Source organism: Diadema antillarum, unplaced genomic scaffold (genome assembly GCF_040938485.1).
Source record: "Diadema antillarum isolate AM-2024a unplaced genomic scaffold, OU_Dant_1.0 seq00000891_RagTag, whole genome shotgun sequence".
NCBI lineage: Eukaryota > Metazoa > Echinodermata > Echinoidea > Diadematoida > Diadematidae > Diadema > Diadema antillarum.
This window is the reverse complement of record NW_027271755.1, coordinates 1,174,021-1,200,522: the sequence shown is the minus strand read 5'-3', so window position 1 is coordinate 1,200,522 and position 26,502 is coordinate 1,174,021. Positions and strand designations below refer to the sequence as shown.

The 26,502-nt window shown below is 38.6% G+C and overlaps 1 protein-coding gene across 1 annotated transcript in view; it reads right to left on the bottom strand.

Annotated features, from left to right (window-relative positions):
• LOC139740954 (TOM1-like protein 2) overlaps positions 1–26,502 on the bottom strand; it is a 48,831-nt gene that overhangs the window by 8,813 nt on the left and 13,516 nt on the right. The window contains exons 3-11 of the mRNA XM_071651541.1: positions 21,373–21,451; positions 16,123–16,273; positions 15,289–15,389; positions 13,244–13,582; positions 11,779–11,857; positions 10,857–11,020; positions 8,506–8,728; positions 7,172–7,310; positions 4,906–5,002 (exon numbers count right to left, since the gene is read on the bottom strand). Of these exons, the coding sequence (XP_071507642.1) occupies positions 4,906–5,002; positions 7,172–7,310; positions 8,506–8,728; positions 10,857–11,020; positions 11,779–11,857; positions 13,244–13,582; positions 15,289–15,389; positions 16,123–16,273; positions 21,373–21,451 (1,372 nt within the window). The remainder of the gene's footprint in view (positions 1–4,905; positions 5,003–7,171; positions 7,311–8,505; positions 8,729–10,856; positions 11,021–11,778; positions 11,858–13,243; positions 13,583–15,288; positions 15,390–16,122; positions 16,274–21,372; positions 21,452–26,502) is intronic.

Below are 26,502 nucleotides of genomic sequence, written 5' to 3'. Positions count from 1 at the left end.
GGATGACCACCAGTAAAATATTTCATTGATGTACTACACACACAGACAAGTTTCACATTCAGGCATTCCATCTGTCGGACTGTTGTGTCAAGAGCTCAGTGCATCACATGCTAATAATTGAATTTGAACACATTCAGGGAAATTCAGATTTTGGTACTAATGTACAGTACAACATGAAGTTGAACAAGAACATTTTTTTCTCGCTCTCTCTCTTAATGCTATGGTAACTGGCAGATGTCTTACGTATCTAACCCATATGAAGAAAAATTCAAGAGATTACTGTAAGAGCAGAAACTTTAACATTTAGAGCTGGGGTAAAATTCAGTGTTCATGATTTTGCAGATGACTGGTTGGTTTTTTTTGTGTGTAAATAGTTTAAATGCTCACAAAAAAGAAAGAAAAAGTCCTGCTCTGATCAGTACACTAGTTGAGTCGAACTCCTGCAAATTTTCAAACTATGATGAAATATTCCATACTGATACTACTTCTACTGATGGCAGAGAAATCCACTTGGATTTGGTAAGCGACTCTTGACCTCTACATCTGATCTTCAGACAACACTTGGTGGGAGGTTATGGGGCTTGCAAATGGGGACTCCCATGATCTACAGACCTGTGCATTTATCAATTCACTTCTGGCGTAGCATTAAGGTTTTGAAACAACTTTTAGAGAGACTTGGGCAGATGATAAACGTAAAGCTGTTTTGATTAGGGGGTTAGAAACGTCTTTCTGAAACACCAAAAAAGTGCAATCGCAAACGCATCTGAGGTAGAAACGTGTTTTTGTGGAGATTATAAGTGCGAAGTTGTTTTGAAATGCGTTTATACAGCTGTACGTGTAGCTCAGACCTGCCCACACCAACCACTGCCAGCTACTCATCTCTGGTCTTCAGGTCAAACAGCACAATGGAGCCGCGCAGTGACACGGCCTCCCTCTCAACTCACGACAGAGATGATAAACGCAACACCAGAGCTCCATGGATGCACTCACATATAGTCTACCAATGCTTAGAACTGCACACATTACAGTCATTATTTTGTGTTCAAACAGTGTACAAACTTTCACATTAACATGGGGGGGGGGGAGGAGTGGGAGGTCTATTGTCAAATGCAATATAAGTACTCCAATGTTCAATGCATCCACTGAGTAAATACAGCACAGTAAATAAACACACATAACATGGATCAGAAAGCTGAAAAGATTACGCAACACCAGAAGCACACTGAAAGGGGTCAGGGTACATCATTGCATTGTAGTAAGGTTTGGAAGAGAGTCTTTTAATATCAAATGCAAAATGATCTCAACTGCAAACATACTTTCACAGAAACAAGTGTGATGCAACAATAGTTGCGGCACGCTTTGCATGTGAAATAAAATGAGAATCGCATTTTTGCAATCGCATTTTGGAAAATCAACTTGACTAAATTGTGTTCTATGCGTACAGTCTCTTCAGCCATCTGAATACCAAGCCATACATAATAGCTCTGTACAAGACAAAGGGCTTTGTTTACATGCATGATTGCAAAAGAGGTGTTTTCCATTAAAGTTTCATCCGAAGCTGGGTTTGCACTGACTCGCTAAATGGCTTGACCTATCAAATACATTTGACGAAGAGAAGGGCAGCTTGCCTTTCACTTCACAAACACTTAGAAACCAGTATCAGGGCAATTAGCCCCCGAGGGCAATTACCCCCCCCCACACACACACACCAGCTAAATACTGGTTAGTAATAGAGTAAAGATTAGGGTTAGGGTTAGGTCTAGGGGTAGAGTTTGGCTTAGCATTAGGATTAGGTTCAGGATTAGGATTAGGGTTAGGGTCAAGGGAAGGATCTTTGGTAATTGTCCAAAGGGGTAATTCTCCATATCACATATAGCTATAAAAGAACCAACGTTGGCGGCGCACTAATTTAATCGGCGTATTTTGGAGCGATTTGCAGTTAACCCCACTTCCGGTTGCAGCTATCGCTCCGCGCGCTATTATGCATGCATGCACGCTGCGTGCAGCGGCGCGGCTAGCGTCCCACACACTTATTCATCGTCTACAATTTTGCCATAGGCTGCTTGTGTGGAGAACTTACACAAATCTGTATATGTGGGACTGTAATAGAGATCGTCACGTGCGATGAAAAGATCGTACACATGGGTCAATTTTCAACTATTTTATCTAAGTCAAAATAGTAAAATATGACGTGAAAACATTCAGATTAGGGATTTCAACATCTCTGAATTCTGTGAAGGGGTATAGTTTCAGTAATGTCGGCCTCATAAATGATCTGAAGAATAGATGAACACGGCACATTCAGTGCAACAGTTGTAACTGTGTACTCAGCACTAGCAGCAGTGCAATGGGCCTCTAGTTCGCCGGGGGCAGCGGGGCAGGTGTAGGGAGCAATAGTTCTTGAATCTTTCGTGATCATCCATGATTAATAGCTTTTAGACAGACACTCGCTGAAAAGGTAAAATTTGCGTGACCGACGTTGAGCAGACGCTACCGATGCAAGTGAAACTGTGCGTTGGCGTGCAGTGCATTGTGTACGTAACGTGTTGGCATGCAGTGCATTGCGTACGTAACGCGTTGGCGATAACCGAAAGTTAAGCTGACTGCATAAAAGCCAGGATGTTGATTGCGCAATGCATTCTGGGATGATATTTTGCTATATGCGATATGGAGAATTGTCCTAGAACCCTAGAAACTGTGTGCTGGTCATGATAAACCTGTACAATACATTGCATGCACGTGTACAGCATTCTAGCAAGCACGGTGTTGAGAGCTATTAAAATGCGTTGGCAGTTCACTGTTTCATGAGCTTCTGTGCCAGTTAAGAGTCTCTGTGTACAGCCTTCTCTGCCTGTTTATGTGGGCCACAGTTCTATAGATCAGGGTTCCCAGCATTTCAAGAAAACAAAATTCCCTGATTTTTCCCTGATGAAGTCTCAAAACTCCATGATAATTATTTCAACTCATTTCCAGTTTCACATAGCCAGCCATCCAATGGATGTTGTTTTGATAAACAAACAAAATATAACAGAGTCTGACAGACTACTTTTGAGTTTTGGGGCCAATCAAAGTTCCCTGATTTATCGCTGATTTGAGGCATTTTTATCAAACTCCCTGACTTTTCCCTGAAAGGAAAAAAAGTAAAATAATTTCCCTGATTTCCCTGATGGGTTGGGAACCCTGCTAAGATACAAAAGTAGAGGCTCATTTCAAGAGCACGATTACAAACGGGATCTTTTTACTATCTGAAGCCCCTTTTATCTTCCGTAATCTCTGGAAATTTCACCCACCTCTTCCTCCATGACACTCTCATACTGATGGCATGTGGTGAAATGTAACAGATTGTAATCATTACTACAAGAAAACTGCATACCAACTGACTCAACAATCATTTGCTAGACATTCCTCCCACCTCACTGAAGAAATGTAGATTATCACTGCAACAAGTCAAAATGAAGCTTTCTTGATTTTAAAACCAAAACATACTGCCTCCGGCACCCTTTGGGCGGAGGCATAAAAACCAAATTTAATATCTTCATAAGACAGTGTAAAATACCTTACACTGAAAGAACATTGAAGCTGATTTGATAATAATAATAATAATAATAATAATAATAATAATAATAATAATGATGATGATGATAATAATAATAATAATAATAATAATAATAATAATAATAATAATAATAATAATGATATTAATAAATTAAATGATAATGATGATAATAATAATAATAATAATGATATTAATAAATCAAATGATAATGATGATAATAATAATAATAATAATAATAATAATAATAATGATATTCATGAATTAAATGATAATGATAATAATAATAATAATAATCAGAAAAGATCGAGATGACTCTCAAATGTATGTAAAGTTTTAGAGAAAGAACAGGTAGCACTTTGATTAAAAACAAGAAAAGAAAATACAGAAATATTGGAGTTATGATACCTTGGCTGGATTTGTTAATGTGCAATTCATTCCATGTGACACTCATCACCTCATATGACTTGCATACACTGTATGTAGCTATGATCAATATCCACTGCTTTGTGAAAACATGCAAATTAACAATTTTCAAAACTTTATCATCATAAGTCCAACTTTGATGATTCTAATACTATTCTGTTGTCTGGTTTTAATCTAGCTAATGAAATTAATTTGATTATGGAGAGATGCTGTTTTTAATCTATCTATTAAATCAATTTGATTATGAGGAGAGACATTGGTTTAATCTATCTGTTAATTAAAATCAATTTGATCATGGAAAGACATCGGTTTTAATCTCTCTATTAAAATCAATTTGATCATGGAGAGACATCAATTTTAATCAATCTATTAAAATCAATTTGATCATGGAGAGACATCGGTTTTAGTCTATCTATTGAAATCAATTCAATCATATGGAGACATTGGTTTAATCTATTTATTAAAATCAATTTAATCATGGAGAAACATTGGTTTACATCTATTAAAATCAATTTGATCATGGAGAGACATCGGTTTTAGTCTATCTATTGAAATAAATTCAATCATATAGAGACATTGGTTTAAAATCAATTCAATCATGGTAAGAAATTGGTTTAAATCTACTGAAATCAATTTGATCATGAAGCGACATTGGTTTTAGTCTATATATCAAAATCAATATCATCATGGAGAGATATTGCACTTAAACATACAGGAGGAAGATACTTCATTATCTCAAGTGGCGATCTCGTCCAATTGAATTCTGCACTTTCAACATTACTTTCTCATGTGAATGCACAGAACTTTACTCCTTACTCTGTGGGCATTTTCTTGAGATTGTACCTTGAAACCTCTCATTCTCTATCTCTTGATTTCTCTGTCACTTTTATTCAGAACATTTCTGCAGAACTGAACCACCGACTCACCGTTGGAGGGGGGTACGGATTCGCCCTGTTCTGGACAAAGCCTGCCAGGGCTCCGCCAGCCTGGTCCACGTTTGTGTTGTCCTGGTATGTGCTGCCCCTGGAGGGAAGAGAATACATATGGAGTGGATATTACAGTCAGTATCGTATGATCCAGAGATATCAACTTTTTGACATAGAAAAACAGATGGAATGTAAAAAAAAAAAATTAGGTTTTTGAGAGGAAAATCAGATTTTCATGAAATCTTGACACCATCACTAGCCCGTTGGCTCTGGGCAAGTGAAATGTCAGAAAAACCATCAATAATTCATTCAATGTTTTTGCATTGGTTGATATTGGCTTCATTTTAAATTTTACTTGAAAGATGAAAAGTTGTACTTTCAGGGGACAATATCGTATTATCGTATTTCACACTGTTTATCGTACTAATAAAATCGTACTGGTTGGCATCTCTCATGATCGTATGTTTACCATGGCCACTGAGGAAGCCATGTATGCTGGTAAGCATGCAACCACAGGACCCAGGACTTAAAGTCCGCTCGAAAGGACATAGTAATGGAGATGAAGTTTATTGCTGTTGGGAAATAACTGATGCAGCCAGAGGACTTGAACCTGAGACCTTGTGATTGACAGTCTGTGGTGTTGTCCACTGCGCCTCTACAGCTCCTTCACGATGAGGCATGATATTCATGTGTCCGAAAAGTATAAAAACTGATACATTCCTTTTGTATAATTTCAGTTATAACAAGGGGCAGTTTGGAAATATAAGGATTTCTGAAGGCAATCGCAGAAAAAAAGAAGTGAATCTTGACAATTCCAAATGACTCTTAATACACAAATCCCCCCCCCCCTCGCCAAAATTATTAACGGCATAATTTACCATTTGAAGATGAAACAAAAAATTTAGCATTAGTGCTCTTAAAATACTTCTATACTGTGAGTTAGGGATAGAAACAACCAATGTAAAAATTTGAATCCATATAATCGATGTTAAGTATATCAAAATACACAAAATGTGTACAATAGTTATGATAGAAATGTTTCCAGACTAAATCGTCTACAATTATGGTTTCAAAGAAAAATACTGATATCTCCTTATATTTTAGGCTTTATTGAGAAAATTTTATATGGTAGGGTGTTTTGTGGTACAACAGACCTACACATGTACGTCAAATTGGATCTACAACTTGCTATTATCAGCAGTAGAAATGGTTGAAAGATCTACAATCTAACCCAAATCAATCATATTCAAATGTTGGCCTTGCAAAATTGAAGAAAGTACTGTCAAATGATGCATTGTCCTTTTTTTCTCCCATATATAGTGACATCCATACTGAAATTAAGCACTGTCTATTTTGGACAGTCCCACGTGCTATATATGGTGTGTGAATGTTATTCTCCCACCAAAAAAAAGATAAAATAATTATAACGAAGTGTGTGTTCGCAAAACTCTTAACATCAGTCGCATATCAGTAAACTTTTAAAGTCAGACGATCGTAACCACTAATGGTACGTTATTTCATAAACTCCCGAACGAACAAAGTTTGTGCATGCAATTGCGCAATGCCAGACTGCAGTGCTACATCCATAAACGTGTGGGACAATGCTGCCACTGAGACACGTGTGTGTGTGTGTGTGTGTGTGTGTACGCATGTTGTTATTGGTAATATTAATTTCATTGTTAATATGGACTTGATATTGAATGAAACTCAAATAAAGAATATCATTAAAAAAAATAAAAAATCATACACAAACATAGTGACCGCGAGCTGCGGTGATTGGAGGAGAGAGGCCAGAAGACGCGTGGCTCTTTTGGCCTCTCTTCATGCGCATGCGCACTGTGAGTGTGCGTCCATTCGGAAGCTCGCGTGGCTCGGACAGCCATTTTGGGTCACATGAATTTGAGACCCAGTGTTGTTCGCTGACCCATTGAGCCAACGCTATTCTCATTCGGTGTCACGACATTGATACAGAATGGGGGGAGGCAGCGTGTTGCGTTCGTCTCTGTGCCGCACAAACCACTCGCCACGATTGTAAGGCTTTAAAATACTGATATCAAATCTTACAGATTGGTAATTTCATCGGGACTACAAAAACAGAACTACACACTTGTATGAAATAAGGAGAACTTTGGAGACAGTGGAATTGCTTGTTTTGAAACAGGATTGATCAAAGTTTTTTGTTTCTTTATTAACAATTACTGTCAACTCTTTTTAAATGTCCAATGACTGAGACATTGGAATAAAAGTGGTATGTTCTTCAACTCACGATCTGCGGCTGTCTTGGTACGTGGTTTGTCTGCTCTGGGCGAACATGTCAAAATCATCCTCCGGCGGGGGTGGATTCACCGATGTCGGCACATTGCCGATTTGGCCCAGCGTGTTGCTGACACTCCCTCCAGTCATGCCTGGATGGGAAACAAAGTCAAATATTTCATAATTTTTCTGTATTTTTTTTTTTTTTTTTTTTGGGGGGGGAGGGGAATCATTGCCTTGAACATTCAAAGACCCATAATGACACCAGTTCTAGCATATCAAAACTTTAGAATTTGAGTACCTAGCACCTAAATTTTGTTTGAACACTTTCCTTCAAAAAAATGCCTGCTTGCTATCTTTGGTAATAATAACTTGTCACTTAGGACAAACCATTTGTAGTTGGCACTTTTTGCCTCTTGTCCAGAATGTACAAGGAACAGTCACTATCAGTCTCAATCACTACAAATTCTAATACTCTGTACCTGGTATGACCAATTTGTAGTTGTTCAATGTAAAAGTCTGAAAATCATCTGGAGGCCTCCTTTGATAATAAAAGGAGTAAAATTCATCACATAGAACTGGAGAGGCTTCACCAAATACATACCCAAAATATTTAAAGTTATGACAGTTACATGTTGTTATGAAGCAGAGATATCAGTTCTAAAGACAGAGTTTTTATGCAAATTAAATGGCAGTGATGATGTCTCAAGTGGAAGAATTAAAGACTTGTGCATTTGTTCTCCCCATGGTAAGCCACCTTCTGTACCCCGCATTCAACATTTGATACACCATATGTCCCCCTAAAAAATTACAACAGGACCTTCAGCAATGATAATTTTAAAAACAGTGAATCAATCAAAGTACAATTTCAGGGTATGAAACTATAACTCATTGCGCACATCTTACAGAAAACCCCATTCAATTTGCTTCAGTAGTCAAAGAGAAATGAGGAATTTTGTAGAGCATGTCAGAAATCTCTTCCCTCCAAGTTTTGTCTATTGTATTTTACACACAAGAGCATCCAAGTGCTAAACTTGGAAGAATCAGACTCATGACATGCTTTACAATAATCCACATTTCTCTGTGACCGCTTAACCAAACTGAATGGGGTTTTCTGCAAAATAGAGCTAAGATGTTATATTTCAAGATCCTGAAGTAGCATTTGAACAGTTTAATCCTATTGGGTGTTATCAATGCAAAAACCCGATAGTATTTTTTTTTTTTTTTTTTTTTTTTTTTTTTTTGGGAGGGAGGGACATACTGCACACTGAGCATGCTTACAAGACATCAGACACACCCCCATTACTATCATCCGGGTGCACACTTTGAGGTACGTATGATACTCACTGAGACCTGCTAGCTGATCTGCCAGTCCAGACGCAGGGGCAGGGGCGGGGTTGGGGCCAAGCTCTGGGTACGGGAGGCCATCGTAGGGCGGAGCTGGTGGCATCACGCCCCCCATAGGGGGTGCAGCGTGGACCGCTGGGGCAGCAACAGGTGCAACAGGCTCATCCACTCCAAAGTCTATCAGTGTTCCCGTGTTCTCCTCAGGGGGAGGACTTCGAGCATGCTAGAAGGTAAAGATGTAAAAGAGGTTGGTGAACAGTGGATCGTAGCACCGGACGCTTATTTTTTGTGGCTCTGAATTCCGTACTCAGAGGATGAAATTTCGGCCCAAATTAACACTAGTTATTCACAAAGTTCTAAAAATTACGAATTTTGCAAAACCGTGTAAATCATTCATCCCAATTTTTGGAAAATACACTTCAAGTATCTTTCAGCACGGTGTAAAATGGCATTAAAATTCCAGACACAATTTTTGTAATGGAATAATCAATGTTTTTCACATCTCTTTCTTGCACCAGAATCACAATTCATACCCACGATTCACCATACACATTCAAACTGAGTGCACGACAAGGAGAAAAGTGGCAAATGAGGCTCCAATTTGGGTGAAATGAATCGTGTACTGATATGTTTTTAATTTTGTGAAAGGTCACAACAATTGAGCAAGCAATTCAAACAGCTGACAAACATCCATGACTGTTAATGACTTTGGCAGCACACAATATAGTAAAAGCTAACTGGTCTGCATGACAACAGCAAATCCCTCATGCTACACAACGGGCAAACATGAAGAAAATTGCAAATAAAATTAGAGGTGGGCTATAGAGCAGAAACAGTATTAGCACTGGTTGCACAGTTACCATGCATCCTGAATGCACCAGCCACATACCGGTATCTGCATGACACATACATGTATAATGAAAGTTATTTGTATATTTCTTGTTGTATCATTGGTAGAAAAACCAGATTGATAACTAGAACTTGTTATTAAGAGCATGGTAGATAACATGACTTGAAAAAATGCAGAAAAAAAGTGAAAAAAATGGCAGTTGGGGTAGGGGTAAAGGACAAGGAAAATTTAACCCTAAATATGGGAAAAAGGTTAGTATCAAGTGGAAGATCTAGTTTTACGCTAAAATTATCATTATATTCCATTTCCTTGACCCCTAAAACATGGGGTTAGGTACCAAAACCATCACAATTGACCAAAATATAGCCGAGTTATAGCCAAAAATGTCTTTTTTAAGCCGAAACGGAGGCCATCTTGGATTTTTAACGATTTCGGCCGGGGCACCCTGGATTTCGCTTTTTTTTTTTGTTCTTTTTTTCAAAAATGGTGTCAGTAGGCACAAAGTCATCAGACTAGGGTGTGATGAGCATGTTCTGAAAATGTCACCCTCTATGGCCCACCTCTAATAAAATGACAATTATATACTTACCTTGAGATCAAAGATGTAAGATACATGTATAATATCATATAGTATATGCAGGGCTCGACACTAACGGTGGCCCGGTGGCCCGGGGCCACCAAAATTGAAAGTCGGGCCACCAAATTTCAAAAAAGGGCAAATTTGGTGGCCCGCTTCGGGCCACCAAATTTTTTTGAAAAGTACGTCAATTAATTCGTAACTTTTTGCGCCGGAAATTAGCAGTTACATTTGTTTAAAGGATGGATGAAAAGGACTGAATGAGTACCTGAGAGTGAGTGTTGCGAGTTTGTTGAGGTTTATTTATGAGTAGATGTATGTCCAACTTCCAATTCTTACTATAACTGGATAAAACTTAGATATTTGACTCATTAAAAAAAACAGGACTTTTAATGTTTTTTTATTGTTTTTTTTTTCGGGGCCACCAAATTTTTCTCTCGGGCCACCAAAAATTTGAAATTGAGGATTTTGGTGGCCCCATCGGGCCACCAAACAAAAAAGTTAGTGTCGAGCCCTGGTATATGACAGATGAAAGATATGCAAAAATTTATTTATGTGGTAGTTTTACATTGCTTGAAAGCTACCAAAATGTCCACACTGTGCAAGTTTCCATTTTTGCAGCAATACTTCTTTTACTCATTCTGGTATGATTATTCCCTATTATCTAATCCAATCACTTGCAAATTGTCCTAAAAGTCCTCCAGTACTTGGCACAGATGCTGTATAATAGCAATTCTTTTTTTTTTCTTATGTTGGAAGACATGTGCAATGCGTGCAGCACCATCTTAATTGCAATACCACTTCTACACACTTTTATACTGTTCAGTACATGCATCCTTCAAACAAGTCTATGGCAATGCACCACATAGGAGTACACATCTGGTTACATGTGGGACTAAGGACGAGTGGAGGCAATTAACTCACCACTGGCTGTGCTACAGGCATAGCAGGAGGCAGTGGCTGCGTCACGGCTGTGGGTTGGGGTGGCGGCACACCCTGGCTTTGTGATTGGGACGTGCGGTACCGCTCGTAGCGGTCGTAGCGAACAAACAGGTTGTTCAGATCGTCGTTAATTCTCAACAGCTCCCCTGAAGAATGAACAAACAAACACACAAATATCTTTGCCAAGGAATCAATACATTACATAGAGGAAGAGTTTGAAGAGTGTAAAATATCTGCACTGAGGTCTTACATGCAGAGGTCTGACAGTACTTGCAGAAAAAAGTCATTGCATTGGAATTCACAAAATACGTCTGAGAAGTGAGTTTTGGAAAGAAGGAAAATCTGAAATCAGATCACAGTCTGAACTCTCACATGCATGGTCACCTAAAAATAAATTCCTAAAGAGATATATGTTTACAAGAAATATATTACCACTACTATAGATTCATAAATGAGAGATTACATTTCTATCATATTTGGCATCCAAGGAAAACCTGCTTACTTCAGTCGAGTCTTTAAATTTTTCAAAAAAAAGGAGGGGAAGGGGGGTTCTGCTAAGACTCCAATCAGGGGTTTCGACTGGAAGATTAGCAACCTTTCACTCCAAACTCACACATGGTTTGTTTATCTACAATAAATGACATCCCTCTATTTACTATCTGAAAGAAAACATGTCACTGTCAATAAAACAGGCCAACTAATTACAAATCAAGTCACCTTTCCTTATTTCCAAAGATTTGTCATTACAATCTACTACATTACAGTATCTTTGGTCTGACAAGGTGGTAGGACCTGGAATGTTCCACTGCATTCCAAGGGGTGATGAGGGGCAGAGAAATATCACGGAACCTGTCACAGGTTCCGACTGACATGTTTTAAAAGCAACCTCGTTTGGTAATCTTACCTGTAACTTCTTCATGGCTGACCTCTGACAAGAGTTCAACGACCCTCTGCTGCATGACACGGCAGGTTTGGTTGAGTTCCTGGAATTCATGTTAAAAAAAACCAACAACACCACCAAATAAGGAGAAAAAACAAAACAAACTGAAGAGTGATTTGAATGACAGTTTATTGCGATCATGCCATTGCTTGCAAGCAGAAAGGAAGAAGACAGCTGGAGAATATGACCTACAATGATTTCAACTGCTTAACTTTATGACCAAACATCAAGGCTTGGTTTGAGTTTCTGGGAATTATAATACATAAAGACACATACACACAGACACACACACAGACACACACACACACACGCATGCACAGCAATAATGATATAAAAGCAATTATCAGAACAGGGATCAATGGCTTTTGTGAATGAAATATGTGAAAAAACACAGAAGAGTGTATAACACTTTCCCGCTCCGGATTATATATATATATATCTTTTTTTAATATCAAACAAATATACTCTGGATATCACATTGATTGAAATCCAGGAAGAAGAAGGCCAATTGGCTACTCAAAATACAGCTAAAGTTGTTACTTAGAAAAATTGTTGCTACATATTAAACACACATTCACTTGTTTTCCTCTTATTTCACCTCTGTCTATCTACTCATCTATCCATCCATCTATCAATCTATTGATCTATCTATCCATTCATTATGCCAACTGACCAGACACCTATCTATCTACCTATTCTATCTATCCATCCATCCATCCATCCATCCATCCATCCATCCTTCTATCTACCTACATGCATTTGCGGGTCTATATATATTCATCTACCCACCTATGTATATTAACTCTTTATGAGCCAAGTTCCTACATCCGACTCGGTTGATGGCACGCCAACTTCGCATATTCTGCTCAAACTCACAAACCCGCCTACACCGATCGATAAATTGTCAAATCCCGCAGCACAATGAAAGCGTTTCTCGTGATTCCATTCCTGTCACATGCAGCTTGCATTTTGTGTGATGCTTAACTATCAAGGGGTGTTCCTTACTGGAATTGCCAGTGCATTCTTAGTTTCTATTACTGTTTTGTGTGCAAAAGTCATGCCTCTTATACAATAATGTAGCTACTGGTCATTTGAAAGAACAGCAATCATACATTTGTCTTACAATTTCCATCAAAGTAAAGCTTGACTTTCTCGCTAACACTTTGTTCATTGTTTGTCAAGCGTAACAGAAATCTATAAAAGTTACATAGATTTTAAAAACAGAACGTTTTCCCAAAGCAGGACTACATTGCTGTCTCAGAATAATGTGGCACACAGCGGGTTAACACCATGGCGCAGAAAGAGTTAACTACTAGAGTAGTTAACTCTTTCTGCGCCATGGTGTTAATTATACTACCTCCTATTTTTATTTTATTTTGCTTGCTTTTTGTATGCTCATGGTTCCACATTTATCAGAAACAAGGCCAACCTGTAATAGCTCCAGATCATCTTGGCTCTCCTGGCCGGGCGTCATCTCCGTCAGCATCTCCGACATCACTCTGATGTTGCCTAGCACCAGGTCCAGGTCCCGCCTCAGTTTGGTCATCTGGTTGCCACCCATGCCCCCTGCGCTGGTGGGGGCTGCATTCTGGGGGGCCTGGGGTGGATACTGGCTTGGGGCCTGGGGCGGGTACTGGCCCGGGGCCTGGGGCGGGTACTGGCTTGGGGCCTGGGGTGGGTACTGGCCCGGGGCTTGGGGCGGGTACTGGCCCGGGGCTTGGGTTGGGTACTGGCCCGGAGCCATAGCTGGAGGAGCGGGCTGCGTTGGCTGGATGAAGAAAGAAGGGCGCAAAGAGTGTTGTTTCTCTCACACAATTTTACCATTGATACCATGGCTATGTCACAATTAAACAATGTACACATTCAGTTTACACAGAAGCGACATCTGGCAAACTTAAAAGTCTATTGAACATTAGGAAAAACACCCCCCCCCCCAAAAAAAAAAAAAAAAAAAAAAATCATCATATTTTTAGTTCATTGGCTTGTCTAAGTCAGTTATTATGCATGAAAAAGTCACAAGCGGTAAAATTTGGTGTGTTAAGCCATTTGAAAGTTATCTTGTTAAAGAAGGAAAAAAGTCACATTCTAATAACATCCATAAATATGAATTATATTTTAATTAAAATCTACAAAGAAGAACAAACATAAGTCTTGCACAAGAGCCCAAGTCTTGGCATTGATATTATTTCCTTCCAAATAGTCAGAGCAGAGGTTGATAATATTGTAGGGCGATTCAATGGAACAAGTCATGTATGCTATTAGATATTAGGACAGCAACTCTTGCTAGAATGGCAACTTCCTGAATCAACAGGCAATCAGGAAGCTGGATTCTTGTCATTACCATGACAATTACCATTCCAGGAACGGTTGCTATCATATCAACTTTTCATGAAATGGGGCCCTGATTCATGACTTTAACAAAATTCCATTTGCCAAGCTTAAACAGTTGTCGAAAAAAATGAATGAAACATGAGAAAATATTCTTTAACCTTTCTGTTGGTACTCAAGCACCACAGGTATCACATTCTGGAAAACACAAATACAATGATAAGTTGCAAAAAATATGATTTTCTTGTGTCAAGATATAAAAGGCTACTCTATGTGCAATGCTTGCGCAGGTAAAAAAGCAGTCTGTTGCTCTCCTATTACTGGCGGAGTTGGATATGCTGCACATCTCGCTGGAAATGGTCCAGATTTGTACAGCCCTCTACCTCCTGGGGCAAAGAGTTCCAGACGCCCATGGAGTCTGGGGAGAAGGAGTGCTGGAAGGTGACATTTCTTGCAAAGGGACTACCGGTACAGTAAAACCAGAAATTTCCCTGTGCTTGAAACTTTCGCGAACTTTGCATGGAGCCAGGATTCACCAAATTAAAGTGCATGCACCGTGTTTTTTGTTTTTTTTCTTACACAATGCACTGAATGCCAAGTGATAATTTGCGAAAGTTTCATGCCACGCAAAAGTCAGTCAGCTCCGATTCGCAAAAGTTTCATGCTGTAAAATATTTCTGGTTTTACAGTATCATGAACTTTTGTGTGTGCCCTCTTAACCCATTGAGGACGGTTTGATTTTGCTATAACACACATTTCCCATAGAAGCCTGCCCGAGTATACTTCGGACTCGTCCTTAACGGGTTAACGTAGTGACTGTTGCTGCTCGTTAGTATGCCATGGGGATTAAACACTTCGGGAACATCAAAGCGCTCTATAATGACTACAGGACAGTATTGTGTGATGTGCTTTAGGAGAGCGCTCACACACACACCCCACGAGAAAATCTGTCCCACCCTACCCCTCACATTCCACCTCCCCCTTAAATCCCCTCCCCCTCCCTCTCACGTCCCTTTCAAACTCCCCTCACATTCCCCCTCCCTCTCACATTCCACCCTCCCCACTCCCCTCATATTCCCTATCCCCCTCCCCCTACCCTCACATCCCGTTTCCCCCCCCTCACATCCCCCCCCCCCTTATATCTACCTGTCTGGTTGGTGGCGGTCTGCTCATGGCTGGGTCCACCTCGGGGGTCATTCTCTGGGGCGTCCTGATGGGGGACAATTTTGTTGTCTTTGTTGTTGTTGCTGCTGTTTTGTTTTTGTTTGTTTTTTTGCTTTGCATTTTTTAGTCACTAGGAGATGTCCTGGAAGGCATAACTCACGCATAAAGAAATGCATTCCCTGAAATGTATGACAAACTGTTTCACTGAGGCAAAATCCCATTTTATCAGTAATAATCTCCAAATGTGAAAAAAAAAAATCAAAAATGTACAAGAACGACAGAAAATTGAAAGTGTTTCAAGATATTCATTTATAGGGCAATATAATGGTAACACCATCTGAAGTTCACAGGCTTGTCTTATGCTCTTTGAACTCATGCAGCATTGTGTTTTCAGCTCACAGAGTGAGGTCTGCCCCTGGGGCGGGGCCAATGGGTGGAAACAGATAGTGACAGTGTTCAAATTCATGAAATTCTTCCATCGAGAAGTTTTAATTGCAACTGATTGACAATTTGCCCTACATCAACGTAAATAAGCACTGTATTGATCAGCATTTTAGTAGTAGCCATGAATAAAATTCATGGGCGTACCTACTCGAGTAGGATTCAAACCTACAACCTCTTGATCACCGGACAGGCGTCATCTCCACTAGATCACTGAGCTTTCGCCTGACAGCAAGTGTTGGTTCTAATCCTTATAGCATGCAGTGGGTACTGCATAATTATTCAAATTCATGAAATTCTTTTTGATGTAGGGCAATTTGTCAATCAGTTGCGACAGTGTTCAAGCACAGCTAGGACCTGTAAAAAAGTGGTGACCAATAGGAGACAGGTAGAGGTTACTGACCTGGACGATGGTCGGTGGGTTCTGGCTGGGCTGGATGACCTTCACCAGCTCCTTGCAGAACTCCTGTTTGCAGACCAGAACATGGAAGCGATGCTGGCAGTTTTTAACACACGTCTCCAGGACCTTTGGGTTTGATTTGGAGAAGAACAGAAGTATTATGAAAATCTTGTCGACAGAATTCATCTATGTGTATGTATGTATGTGTATGTGTATGTGTATGTGTATGTGTATGTGTATGTGTATGTGTATGTGTATGTATGTGTATGTACCCACATGTACACACCTGTATGTGGGTACATACTGTATAAGTGGAAATGTTTGTATATTTCCCGCGAGCAGAAACCAGCGTGAAAATAAAAACATGCCAATATTTTTGAACGTCAGATGTTTAACTAGTATACATGTATCTTGATTCCACAGAACTGAAAACACACGAAATTCATCTCGCCCAGACAAGCAAGATAAATTACTCTGAGAAAATAACCACTCTTACAGTTATGTATTCATATATATTTCATAAAGGGATATAAAACTGCATACCTTTATATTTTCATGACAAGGAGGATTTTTCAAATTAATGCAACATAATATATCTCGTGCTTTTAAACTCTGATTATACAAGTTGCCTGCTATATGTGATAAATCGATAAGAAGCCAAAATGTTGCCTATAGACACATCTCTCAATGTGTACAAGACAAGGCAATACTTCTGTTTCCATGGAGACAGGAATATTGCCTCATCCATGATATGTGTAAAGAGAAGTGTAAAGAGAAGTGTAAAGAGTACCAAAGTTTGATGTCACAACCAGTCATCGCCATGGAAACTGGTTTTAAACAACCTTACCTGGCCCTAGTGTTTATGCGCACACCTGCTTCCAAGTTATACAAACAAATGAGTATGACATCATTACTTTGGTACTGTAAGATGGGAAATTGCTTACTTTGTTTGTTTGTTTGTTGTTGTTGTTGTTGTTGTTGTTCAAGGGCTTCACACTAACATCCTATTCTGTTGTTCTGGTTTTAAACTACAAAAAATTACCCCTTTCGATATCACCTTTAAGATCCACAGTTGCACGATTCTGAAATCATGTAACTTCACATACTCAATAATGCATTTTCTCTTTCAATTAAAATAAGTCTATACCAAATACAGACTTTGTATAACTAAGTTTGTTAATTAGACGCAGAGGTACCATCTGGTATGAGAATAGCATTCATTAGCTTGAACCCTCTAAAGGTCACCTTGAAAAACTGTGCAGTATGCTATCATGAAACGATTAACAGAATATCATTACAAGTAGATGTTATACCACACACCACACATTAAATATCTTTAAATACTAATCATGTTGCCAAATGGGGCTATCATTTCACGCTACAGTGATCTAATTTCTATTCCAGATCCCCCCCCCCCCAATATTTCATAAAATGATAGAGACGTCTGTGAAAAGACTTTGAAAGGTTTGATAGGTTAATTACGCTGGCATAAACCACATGATCTCCTCATGTACGAGGAGAAACATGCCGTGTATGGCAAGACTCCTGAAACCATCTTCAAGTTTCAACTCTGCTTGACAGTTGTCATGGCTGAACAATATCTGTCGCATCATTCTTTTTTTGAGATGCAAATGGCACACTAAAATAACGATAGCGTGCAATTAAAGCAGGTTTAGTTTTCAGTTTAAATGCAAATGATGTTTCTCATCACAACATAAGAGAAGATTGGGGTTGTTTGAATATGAGGCAGAACTAATTTAAAGCTATGATTGGACTACAGTATGTCTATCTTTTCTACGGAAATGTATGCATTCGCAACGTAGAGCAAGTACTGAATCCTTGATATGGTGATATGCTATGCATTTCAGCTCTTGCTAAATGCCATTGAAAGCCCTGAAGAAGGTTACCATAACATCATTAGAATATCTTCTTCCTGTTGATTATTCTTTTTATTTTTATTTTTTTTTTTTTGCTTAGATTTTGCCTTCTCATCAGACAGCCTTTGCATCTAGGGGAACTACAACTTACACAATCCTCTATTGGTGTCAAAAAGAAACATATGTGGTGATAAGCACAATCAGGGTATGCAATCATGACTTTCTCACTTTAAAAAATTGTAACTTCTAAAGGAATGCACCAACTGACTTAAAAATTCACATGCAGCATGCCAAGACATCAGTAATCACATGTGGTAAGACAATAGCTAATTTCTTCTCATTTACTGTTAATTATCAAAGATTAATTACCAAAAAAGTCCCCCCAAAACCCACGTAATGCGTCAAAAAAAGCGTTTTACAACTTACGTAAAATCAAGATTTGAGGTCCATATTTTAAGTCTACCCCTATGTGTTTGGTATCAAATTAATGGATTTTTTCCTGGCATTGCTTGCATGCAATAAAAAACAGTGGTTCTTTCAGCTGGAGAAAGTTATAAGGTCTGAAGTCCCATCCTGGTAGGAGTGTAATGCTGGCTTATTTTTCTGACATTGTGACCTTTTAACCCATGCTGTACAGCTATACATGGAGAAACAGCTTATATTTCTGCTTTTCCTGAAAGTACTGAAGACACACTACAATATGGTGCGCTGTTTGCCAATAAATGTTCAGCCAGTTTTGAGTTTTGAGCCATTTTCAAATGCTGAGTAAAATAAGTGCAGCCGTTTTTCAGTATTTTCAGTGAGATACACATGTATATCCTAATTTGAATCTTTTCCCCTTATTGAATATCCTCGTTTTTTTAACCATGAATTGTACATGTAGAAATCTATTGTGTGAAAACTTTAGCAAATTTGAGCAATAGGAACTTATTTTTCTATATTTTTACAAATTGCTGAGCATAAAAAAGTGCGATACACGCCCATGTTATACTGCATGAAGGTCATATGATAAGTGTTCAGTGTTCATATTTCAATGCTTGTTCAATTTCTTAAGATATCATAAGCAAAAACATAGTATTTTGGCTTAATATGTCATTGTTTGAGTGTCACAGCTTGGATATCAACTCAAGTCATCATAAATCTCACATTCATTCTTCTATCTGTGTTTACAAATATGAGAATTGATCCAAACACTGAGCGCACATTCAAGGTCAAACTGTACAGATAATTTTTTGATGAAAAATATAATATTTTCCAAAGTACCAGCCCTAATTTCATAAAAATTTGTAATAATGGCCACTGTATGTCTGTTACCTATTCCTGAAAGTTTCGCCTCTTCACTCTTTGGCAAAAGTGAAATATGATAAAATATGTAAAAGTGGTTTTATTTGAATTCAAAATAATGCCTACAAAATTGATCATCCATTTCGAGAAGTGAAAATATGAAATTCATTCATATTTTGTGATATGTCATGGCTATGTGCTGGTGGTGAATGAAAGGGATATTTATCAGGAATATCTAACAGCAATATCAGATGAAAAAAACATTCTCCTTTTTTTAAATGAATTTTTCCAATATATTAGTCATTTCAATGTAATTCGACACCCCTAATTTAAATGCTAATTTATGTGCAGTTTAATGCAAAATTTTGACTCTTTCTTTACATGAAATGAAAATTTGAACACTCAGCTACAACAAACAACAAAAAAAGCATTTTCACCCAGTTTTTTCATTTTTGCCCTGCTACACAATTGCATACCCTGATTGTGCTATTGACCATGTACAAATGTGGAAACACAAGAAAAGTAATCTAGACCATAAAAAACTTCTGCTTTGAAATCTCCATTGCAATGTCTGCAGGGTAATTTTCATATTTATTATTAGAACAAATGTTTGGGATTCTACCTACAATAATTTAAATACAATGCACATCTCTCTCCCATTATCCCTCCAATCTTCTCAACACCACCCCAGCCCCCAGCCCCCTCCCCCAACCCCCACACCACACCCCTACCCTCATTCCCCCTCGCCTCGCCACCACACACACACACATGCCACTACGATGAGAGGGGGAAAATAATGCCTGGATACCAATCTGTAATCTTAATCAAGCAGGAAACGCGTCTGTGACTCACCCACTAAAAATTAAAAACATAACATCCATCTTCTCAAAAGTCTGTTACTATGACCTCTTCTTGTGCCTCGTGTAATTCTCACTGCATGTATCTATTAATACGCGCTCTAATAATAAAGAGAATTAGGCCAACTAACTGCCCATAATAATTCAATGGCAGGGCATTGATATGCAATAACTACACACCAGTGCTACTTTTGAATAAGGCAGAAATACCCTTGCACGCTAGGGAAGGAGTTAGATAGGAATGTGCATGTCTTCGATGATGCAGGAGAAACGAGCAAATTTTCAGAAAATATGAAATTATACATGTAGACAGTGCAAATCCCAAGTAATTAGCACTGTTAAAGGTACTGTTTACCATTGGGAGCAGTGATTTGAAAAATGTTTAAGTTATCACATTTGACGCATATACAATGTATGTGTAGGTTGGTTGTATCACAAAACATCCTATCATATAAAAATTCTCAATGAAGCCTAAAATACAAGGAGATATCACTATTTTTCTCACTAAACCATAAATGTAGATCATGGTTTAGTTTAGAAACAGTTTTATTATAACTGTTGTTCACATTTTGTATCTATACCGCATATTACAAATACAATACTCAACATCGATTATACTGATGAACTTTTTTACACGGGTTGTTTCTATCCCTAGCTCACATTTCTGAACTATTCTGAAGTACTACAATTGAGTTTTTGTTTCATCTGCAAATGGTAAACTGCCTTTAAGAGGAGCCTTCTGCAACAAGGTCAGGTCAAGCTGTCAATTACATATTTTCATGTTGGGATAGATGTACTCAAATGCAAATATTAGATCTACACCCATTTTAATACAACGTACCTGCCAGGTTCTTTTGGAATATATGTTGGGGGAATTTTTTCTACCAAAAGCAACATTTTATGTGCCCCAGTGATCAACAAATAAATGCTATTAACATTGAGTTAGGTTGAATCCTGCAAAGAGATCTTAATCTGCTCATTGCTCATTGTGTTACTATAGTGTACTTAAAAGAAAAATATGCCTGTTTGTTATTTTACCCAAATAAAAGAAAACTGCTACAAACGTGACCTTTTCTAATATATATGTTTTGGATGTCTCTGTACATTAGATAGGGGAGACAACTAAAATGACAACTTAAACATACCATGTACACTGTCAAGATACACTCATCCACGATGTAGAGATTGTACGGCAAAGAATACTCACCGTCAGACTGAACATAACTTCCTTCCATTTCTTGTTGCCAAATAACCTCTTCTTCAATGCTTTGATTGCATCCTTGGCACTGACAGGTGATCATAGATCCACACACACACAAAAAGAAAAGGTAGAATGTTAGAATTTGATTATCATCCACTACTAAAACATCCACACAGGCTCAGTGACTGATGTAATGTAATGTAATGGAAGTACACCACAGACCTGTTGGTATTATAACCCAACTCTTTCAGGGTGTGGCATATCAACAAGCGGAGTTGAACAATCTTACACAACACCTGCCGATACTCTCAATGCGACTGCAATATATTTCTTCCTCTTTGAGCACTTTTAGCCGGCTTACATACATTCATACGAGGTGCTGTCTCAAAAGGCTCATGGTTGCCATGACAATGCTCCTCAAGGCTGCTTACATGACGTGATTTGCATAGAATCATCTGGGAGACGAGACAGCAAGGCTCTATAGCCACAACAGCAATTAAGGGCAATCGCCTCCATCGCAATGAATGTAACAGCTCTTGGCAGTTTCAGGTGGGGACAATAGATAAAATAATTATTTCAGTTGATACCAGACACACAAGAACAACATGCATAAATTGTATGGATAGCTACTCAAATGTCAGCTACAGTATTTAGGGCTAAAACATAAATCTACTTTACTTTTGTGAGAACGGTCACCTGATTAAAACAAGAATATAAGAAAACAGCTGCATGCCACAGTATTCAAATTGAATAATGAATCAATAAACGCTGAAAAGCAGTTAACAGTATTGTCTTCAATGTATTTCATGTATGGATGAGGCAGATCGGCAAAGGCTATGGCCAGGTACTTTTGTAATTCATCGTGCGGGTCAAATTTCATAAGAGAAATATTGGTAAGTCTGTATTTATGCAGTATATGCAGTGCACTCCCGTTTTACCAAAACAATGAACACGATTATAACAAAATTCTCGTAACAATGCATTAAAAATTCAGGTCCCCAAATTTTCATCTATACAGATCTATTTTTATACAATTTACTGTTCGCTTTAACAAACCGAACGGCGAGAACATGCTTGCCGAAACGTCGGGATTGGGTAGGCCCTTTTCAGGGCCACTCACATACTCCAGAAAGAATACGTGGTGCACTGTGAAGCCTTCTACCACCCAACGTTCTACCACCACGGAAGCCTTCAAAGATGTCAAAATTTTGATATTTTACATTCCAGGAAACCACTGGTTCTGAGGACTTTGATATAATGGGAGTTGACTGTATTTTGTGATTTTGTGATTTTTACCGACATTCTGGAAATTAACAACACACACACAAATAAAATTTAAAAAAACGCCTCCTGTAACACAAATGTGCTGTATATTGTCTCCACTGCGGGAAATCACTCATATCATTTCTCCTGAAAAGGGATGACTAATTTCTCAGTTCGTCACTATGGTTCTCGATTGAAAATTCAACCACTTGCCAAATTGCCAAACAAATCTCAATTCACTAAATAAATGGCATGTATAACATTCAGTTGTACTGGTCATTTTTTTTTTTTTGAAATCAATCATAACAACTGCCATTATAATTGAAAGCTGTGACAACTTCATTGCCATTTGGATATATTTCATAAAATACATCATAGGGGAGACTACACAACTCCCATTAAAACTCCTCAACAGGGCAAGCACAAATTCTTTGAATTGGATGAGAATATCAGCAAGGGCAGATGCCAGTGCATGAACATCCGACACGTTTAGTCATCGGCAGCAGAGAGCCAATTCAAATTCCATCACTCTGCAGTTGCCATCATTGGAAGCATTTGTGAGTACAATCTGGCCTGTTCACAGTGGCCACAGCAGGGAAAGCAGACTACATGTAACTACAATGTAGTAACCCTTTCCATGCCAGGGACTTTGGACAGTGTGTACAATGCTATGGGGCTTTTCTATGCCAATTGACACTCAAAGCACACAGAGGGTTACAGGTAATTTCGGCTGGCTATCTCATAGACTCATTCTTCTCCACCGACTTTGACTTTACCTCCAACAGAATGTCATTGTGTGCGTTTCAGCCCTCTCCTAAGGCGCACTTTATCGCATCACACCCACGACAGAGGCACGCTCTCGAATGCTTCTAAAATGTTCCATTCCGCACTACTGTAAAAGTGGAAATTTTTCGCGGTGTTTAAATTTTCGCACATTTCATGCAACCCGAAACTAGCACGAAAATAAAAGCACGCAAAGAATTTTTGCTTGCCATATGTTCTAGTACATTGTAGTTGATGTCTTGATTCCGCGGAATTAAAAACATGTGAAACTCTTCTTACCCCGCTGAGCGCGAAAAATTAGTTGCGCAAAAATACCCACTTTTACAGTAAACTGAGCCAAAAGTGAACCACTTCCCGATGTGCTCTATTAAAAGCATACAAAAACTGTACCAGGAGTTGACATGCGAAGAATGTGCATAACACACACAAAAAAATGGTACATCATAATGCAAAGGGTTCATTCCTTTGTTTGGGACGAGTTCGAGAAATGTATGTAGCAGAAGTGTGCCAGGTGAATGACCCCACCACTAAAAAATTGTGTGACCCTCACTAAAAATAACTCACGAGGTATGCTTTCTTCACAGAGTGCTTGAATGCTCCAAATTTGGCATAGTATGGCACAGTATGCATTGGATCGATTTTGCTTTGGTTTACTTTTGAAAGCTCGAACGCGGCTATTGTTCCACCACATTCCAAGAAATACTTGCAAATAATTATGTTCATGTTGTCATCATCAAATTAGCACCTCTGAATTTCATCAAAAAAAGCCTTATAAATACTGAAAAAAAAAGATTCAGTTGAACTGGTGTAGTTCATTGAATCTGCACAAAATCAGAGAAAAAAAGCCAAAAATTGCCAATTTGAAATGGATACAGAAACATCTAAAGCTAAAAAGTGTTGCCAATTTGAGAATCAGTTCTAAATTCAGCTATAGAGAGGCTTTTCAAAGTCTGCAACTGAAACAAACAATTGTCACTAGTAGTATAAAAAACAAAGGGCTTAATTAAACTAGTTGTATTTCATTTCTCTACCATATAAAGCACTACCCATGAATACCAAGTAGTAAAAAAAGCACAAAATCACAGATACAGTCAGACCATTAAGTTATGTTACTCCCGCACGCACTGCACATGGGGCTGCTTCATGCGGTGGATCCGTACGCGGCCGTACAGATTCGTACGCAGGCGTTCGGATCCGCACGCGGACGTACAGATCCGCACGCGGGCACACGACTACGCACGGGCGCATACGGGGGCGCACGGAGCCATACGCACCCATGCGAAATCGCACGAACCTGCACGCAACCGCACGAAGCGGCCCCGTGCGCAGTGCGTGCGGGAGTAACATTACTTAATGGTCTGACTGTATATAACATGGTTTCTGAAACGTACGTAATATGTTTTAACCAGCTAGCTGTGCACAGGTGACTCATGAATTTATACGTCTGAATGCTAATGAAACGATGTAAAGTGAAACAATGTAATGAAACGACATATAGTGAAACGACAGTTAGAGCATCATTTCGAACTAGAACTCGATAACGAATCAGCATTCTATCATGTCCATTATGTGCCTGAACATACGGCGACCATAGATAGACCTAGGCGGGGCTTAATGGAAGCACGCACAAAAGGTGACCCCACAGCTCTCACTCATGACCATAACAGCATGCGCAGTGAGAAACTGCACATCTATACAATGTTTTTCAGAATGGTCAAGATTACACACTGTAGCATCTGAACGGTCTGTAGGCTATACGATAATTCTTTGTACACTGCTTCTTTATCAAGTATTGGCATAAACTGGCTTGCATTTGAACAGGGGGGCAATTCCACGGTATGTAGGACACAGATGCCGAAAATTCAAAATGATATTTGTTTCAAACACCATACATTTTCAGACAATACTTGAGTTGAAGTTTTAAGAATCAGTATTTTTTTCAATAAAAGCGGCCATTTTGATTTTCAAAATGGCTGCCAAAATATGCCTATAACTCAATGGTGAGAAAGAGTGTATTGTCACATAATTTACCCTCTGTATATCCACTTTACTAGTACTCTAAACAACAATCTTTTATATGTATGCAGTTACCAGACATGTCTTTTACCACATGATAGAAAGAAAAAGCTGGTTGCGTTAAAGAATTTCATAAAAACTTTTAATTAGTTTGACAATGATGGATGTAACGTCAGTTACCAAAAACAAGGAATTTTTAACTTTATTCATCAAAGAAAGTGAGCTGTATGATGTAACTTAGGATTTCTAATGTATGCCCGTATGCCTTCCTTTCAATACCAGAAAATAAGGATACTTGGCATACTGGAGAGTCAAATTAACACATCAAAATGTGTAACGTCAGTTACCGAAACGTCATATACCAGTATGTAACGTCAGTTACCATGACAGTAATTATAACTTAGGCAAATTTTTTGACTTTAGGCCATTCAATACACCTGGGAAGTCAAAGGTTATCAACAAAGAGCAGCAATCCCTTTGATAGGGAATGATGTCATCACCATGGTACACTGTATGTCCATGGATACATTTTTTGTGGTTCATTTTATCTTATTCATTTATTTATATTTTTTTGGTGGAGGGGGCTTTAGCTTTTGATTTTCGGTTCAGCACAAGTTTAAGGTTAAATCATCTGGAAGTTTAGGTTTACCACATGCAATATATAATGCACTCAAATTACTATACAGTACATTCACAGTCCTACGGGACGATAAAGCTACCAAATTTGTAGGCCTAATCAATTATGTGGTTGCATGGTAACCACCTTTTTCTATTAAAAAGCTTGTGTACAGCTGTATACCAACAGTTTCATAATCTTTACTAATGACTACTTTTGCTAGCATTTTTCTTCTTTTTTTTTCTGGAAGCTTAGTGAAGTTTCTACCTCAATGCAAATGCAGGAAGAGATATATTTCTTCACTTGCACTTATATGTTTGGTTTAGTTAATATGGCACATCTTGAAATGGTACATAAGCAGGCCTGACATAAGGCATGTACTGTCATTACTGTTTGAAACTAACACTGATGTTGCTCAACGTTTAACAATAATGTTGCTCAAAGTGAGAGGTGATTCT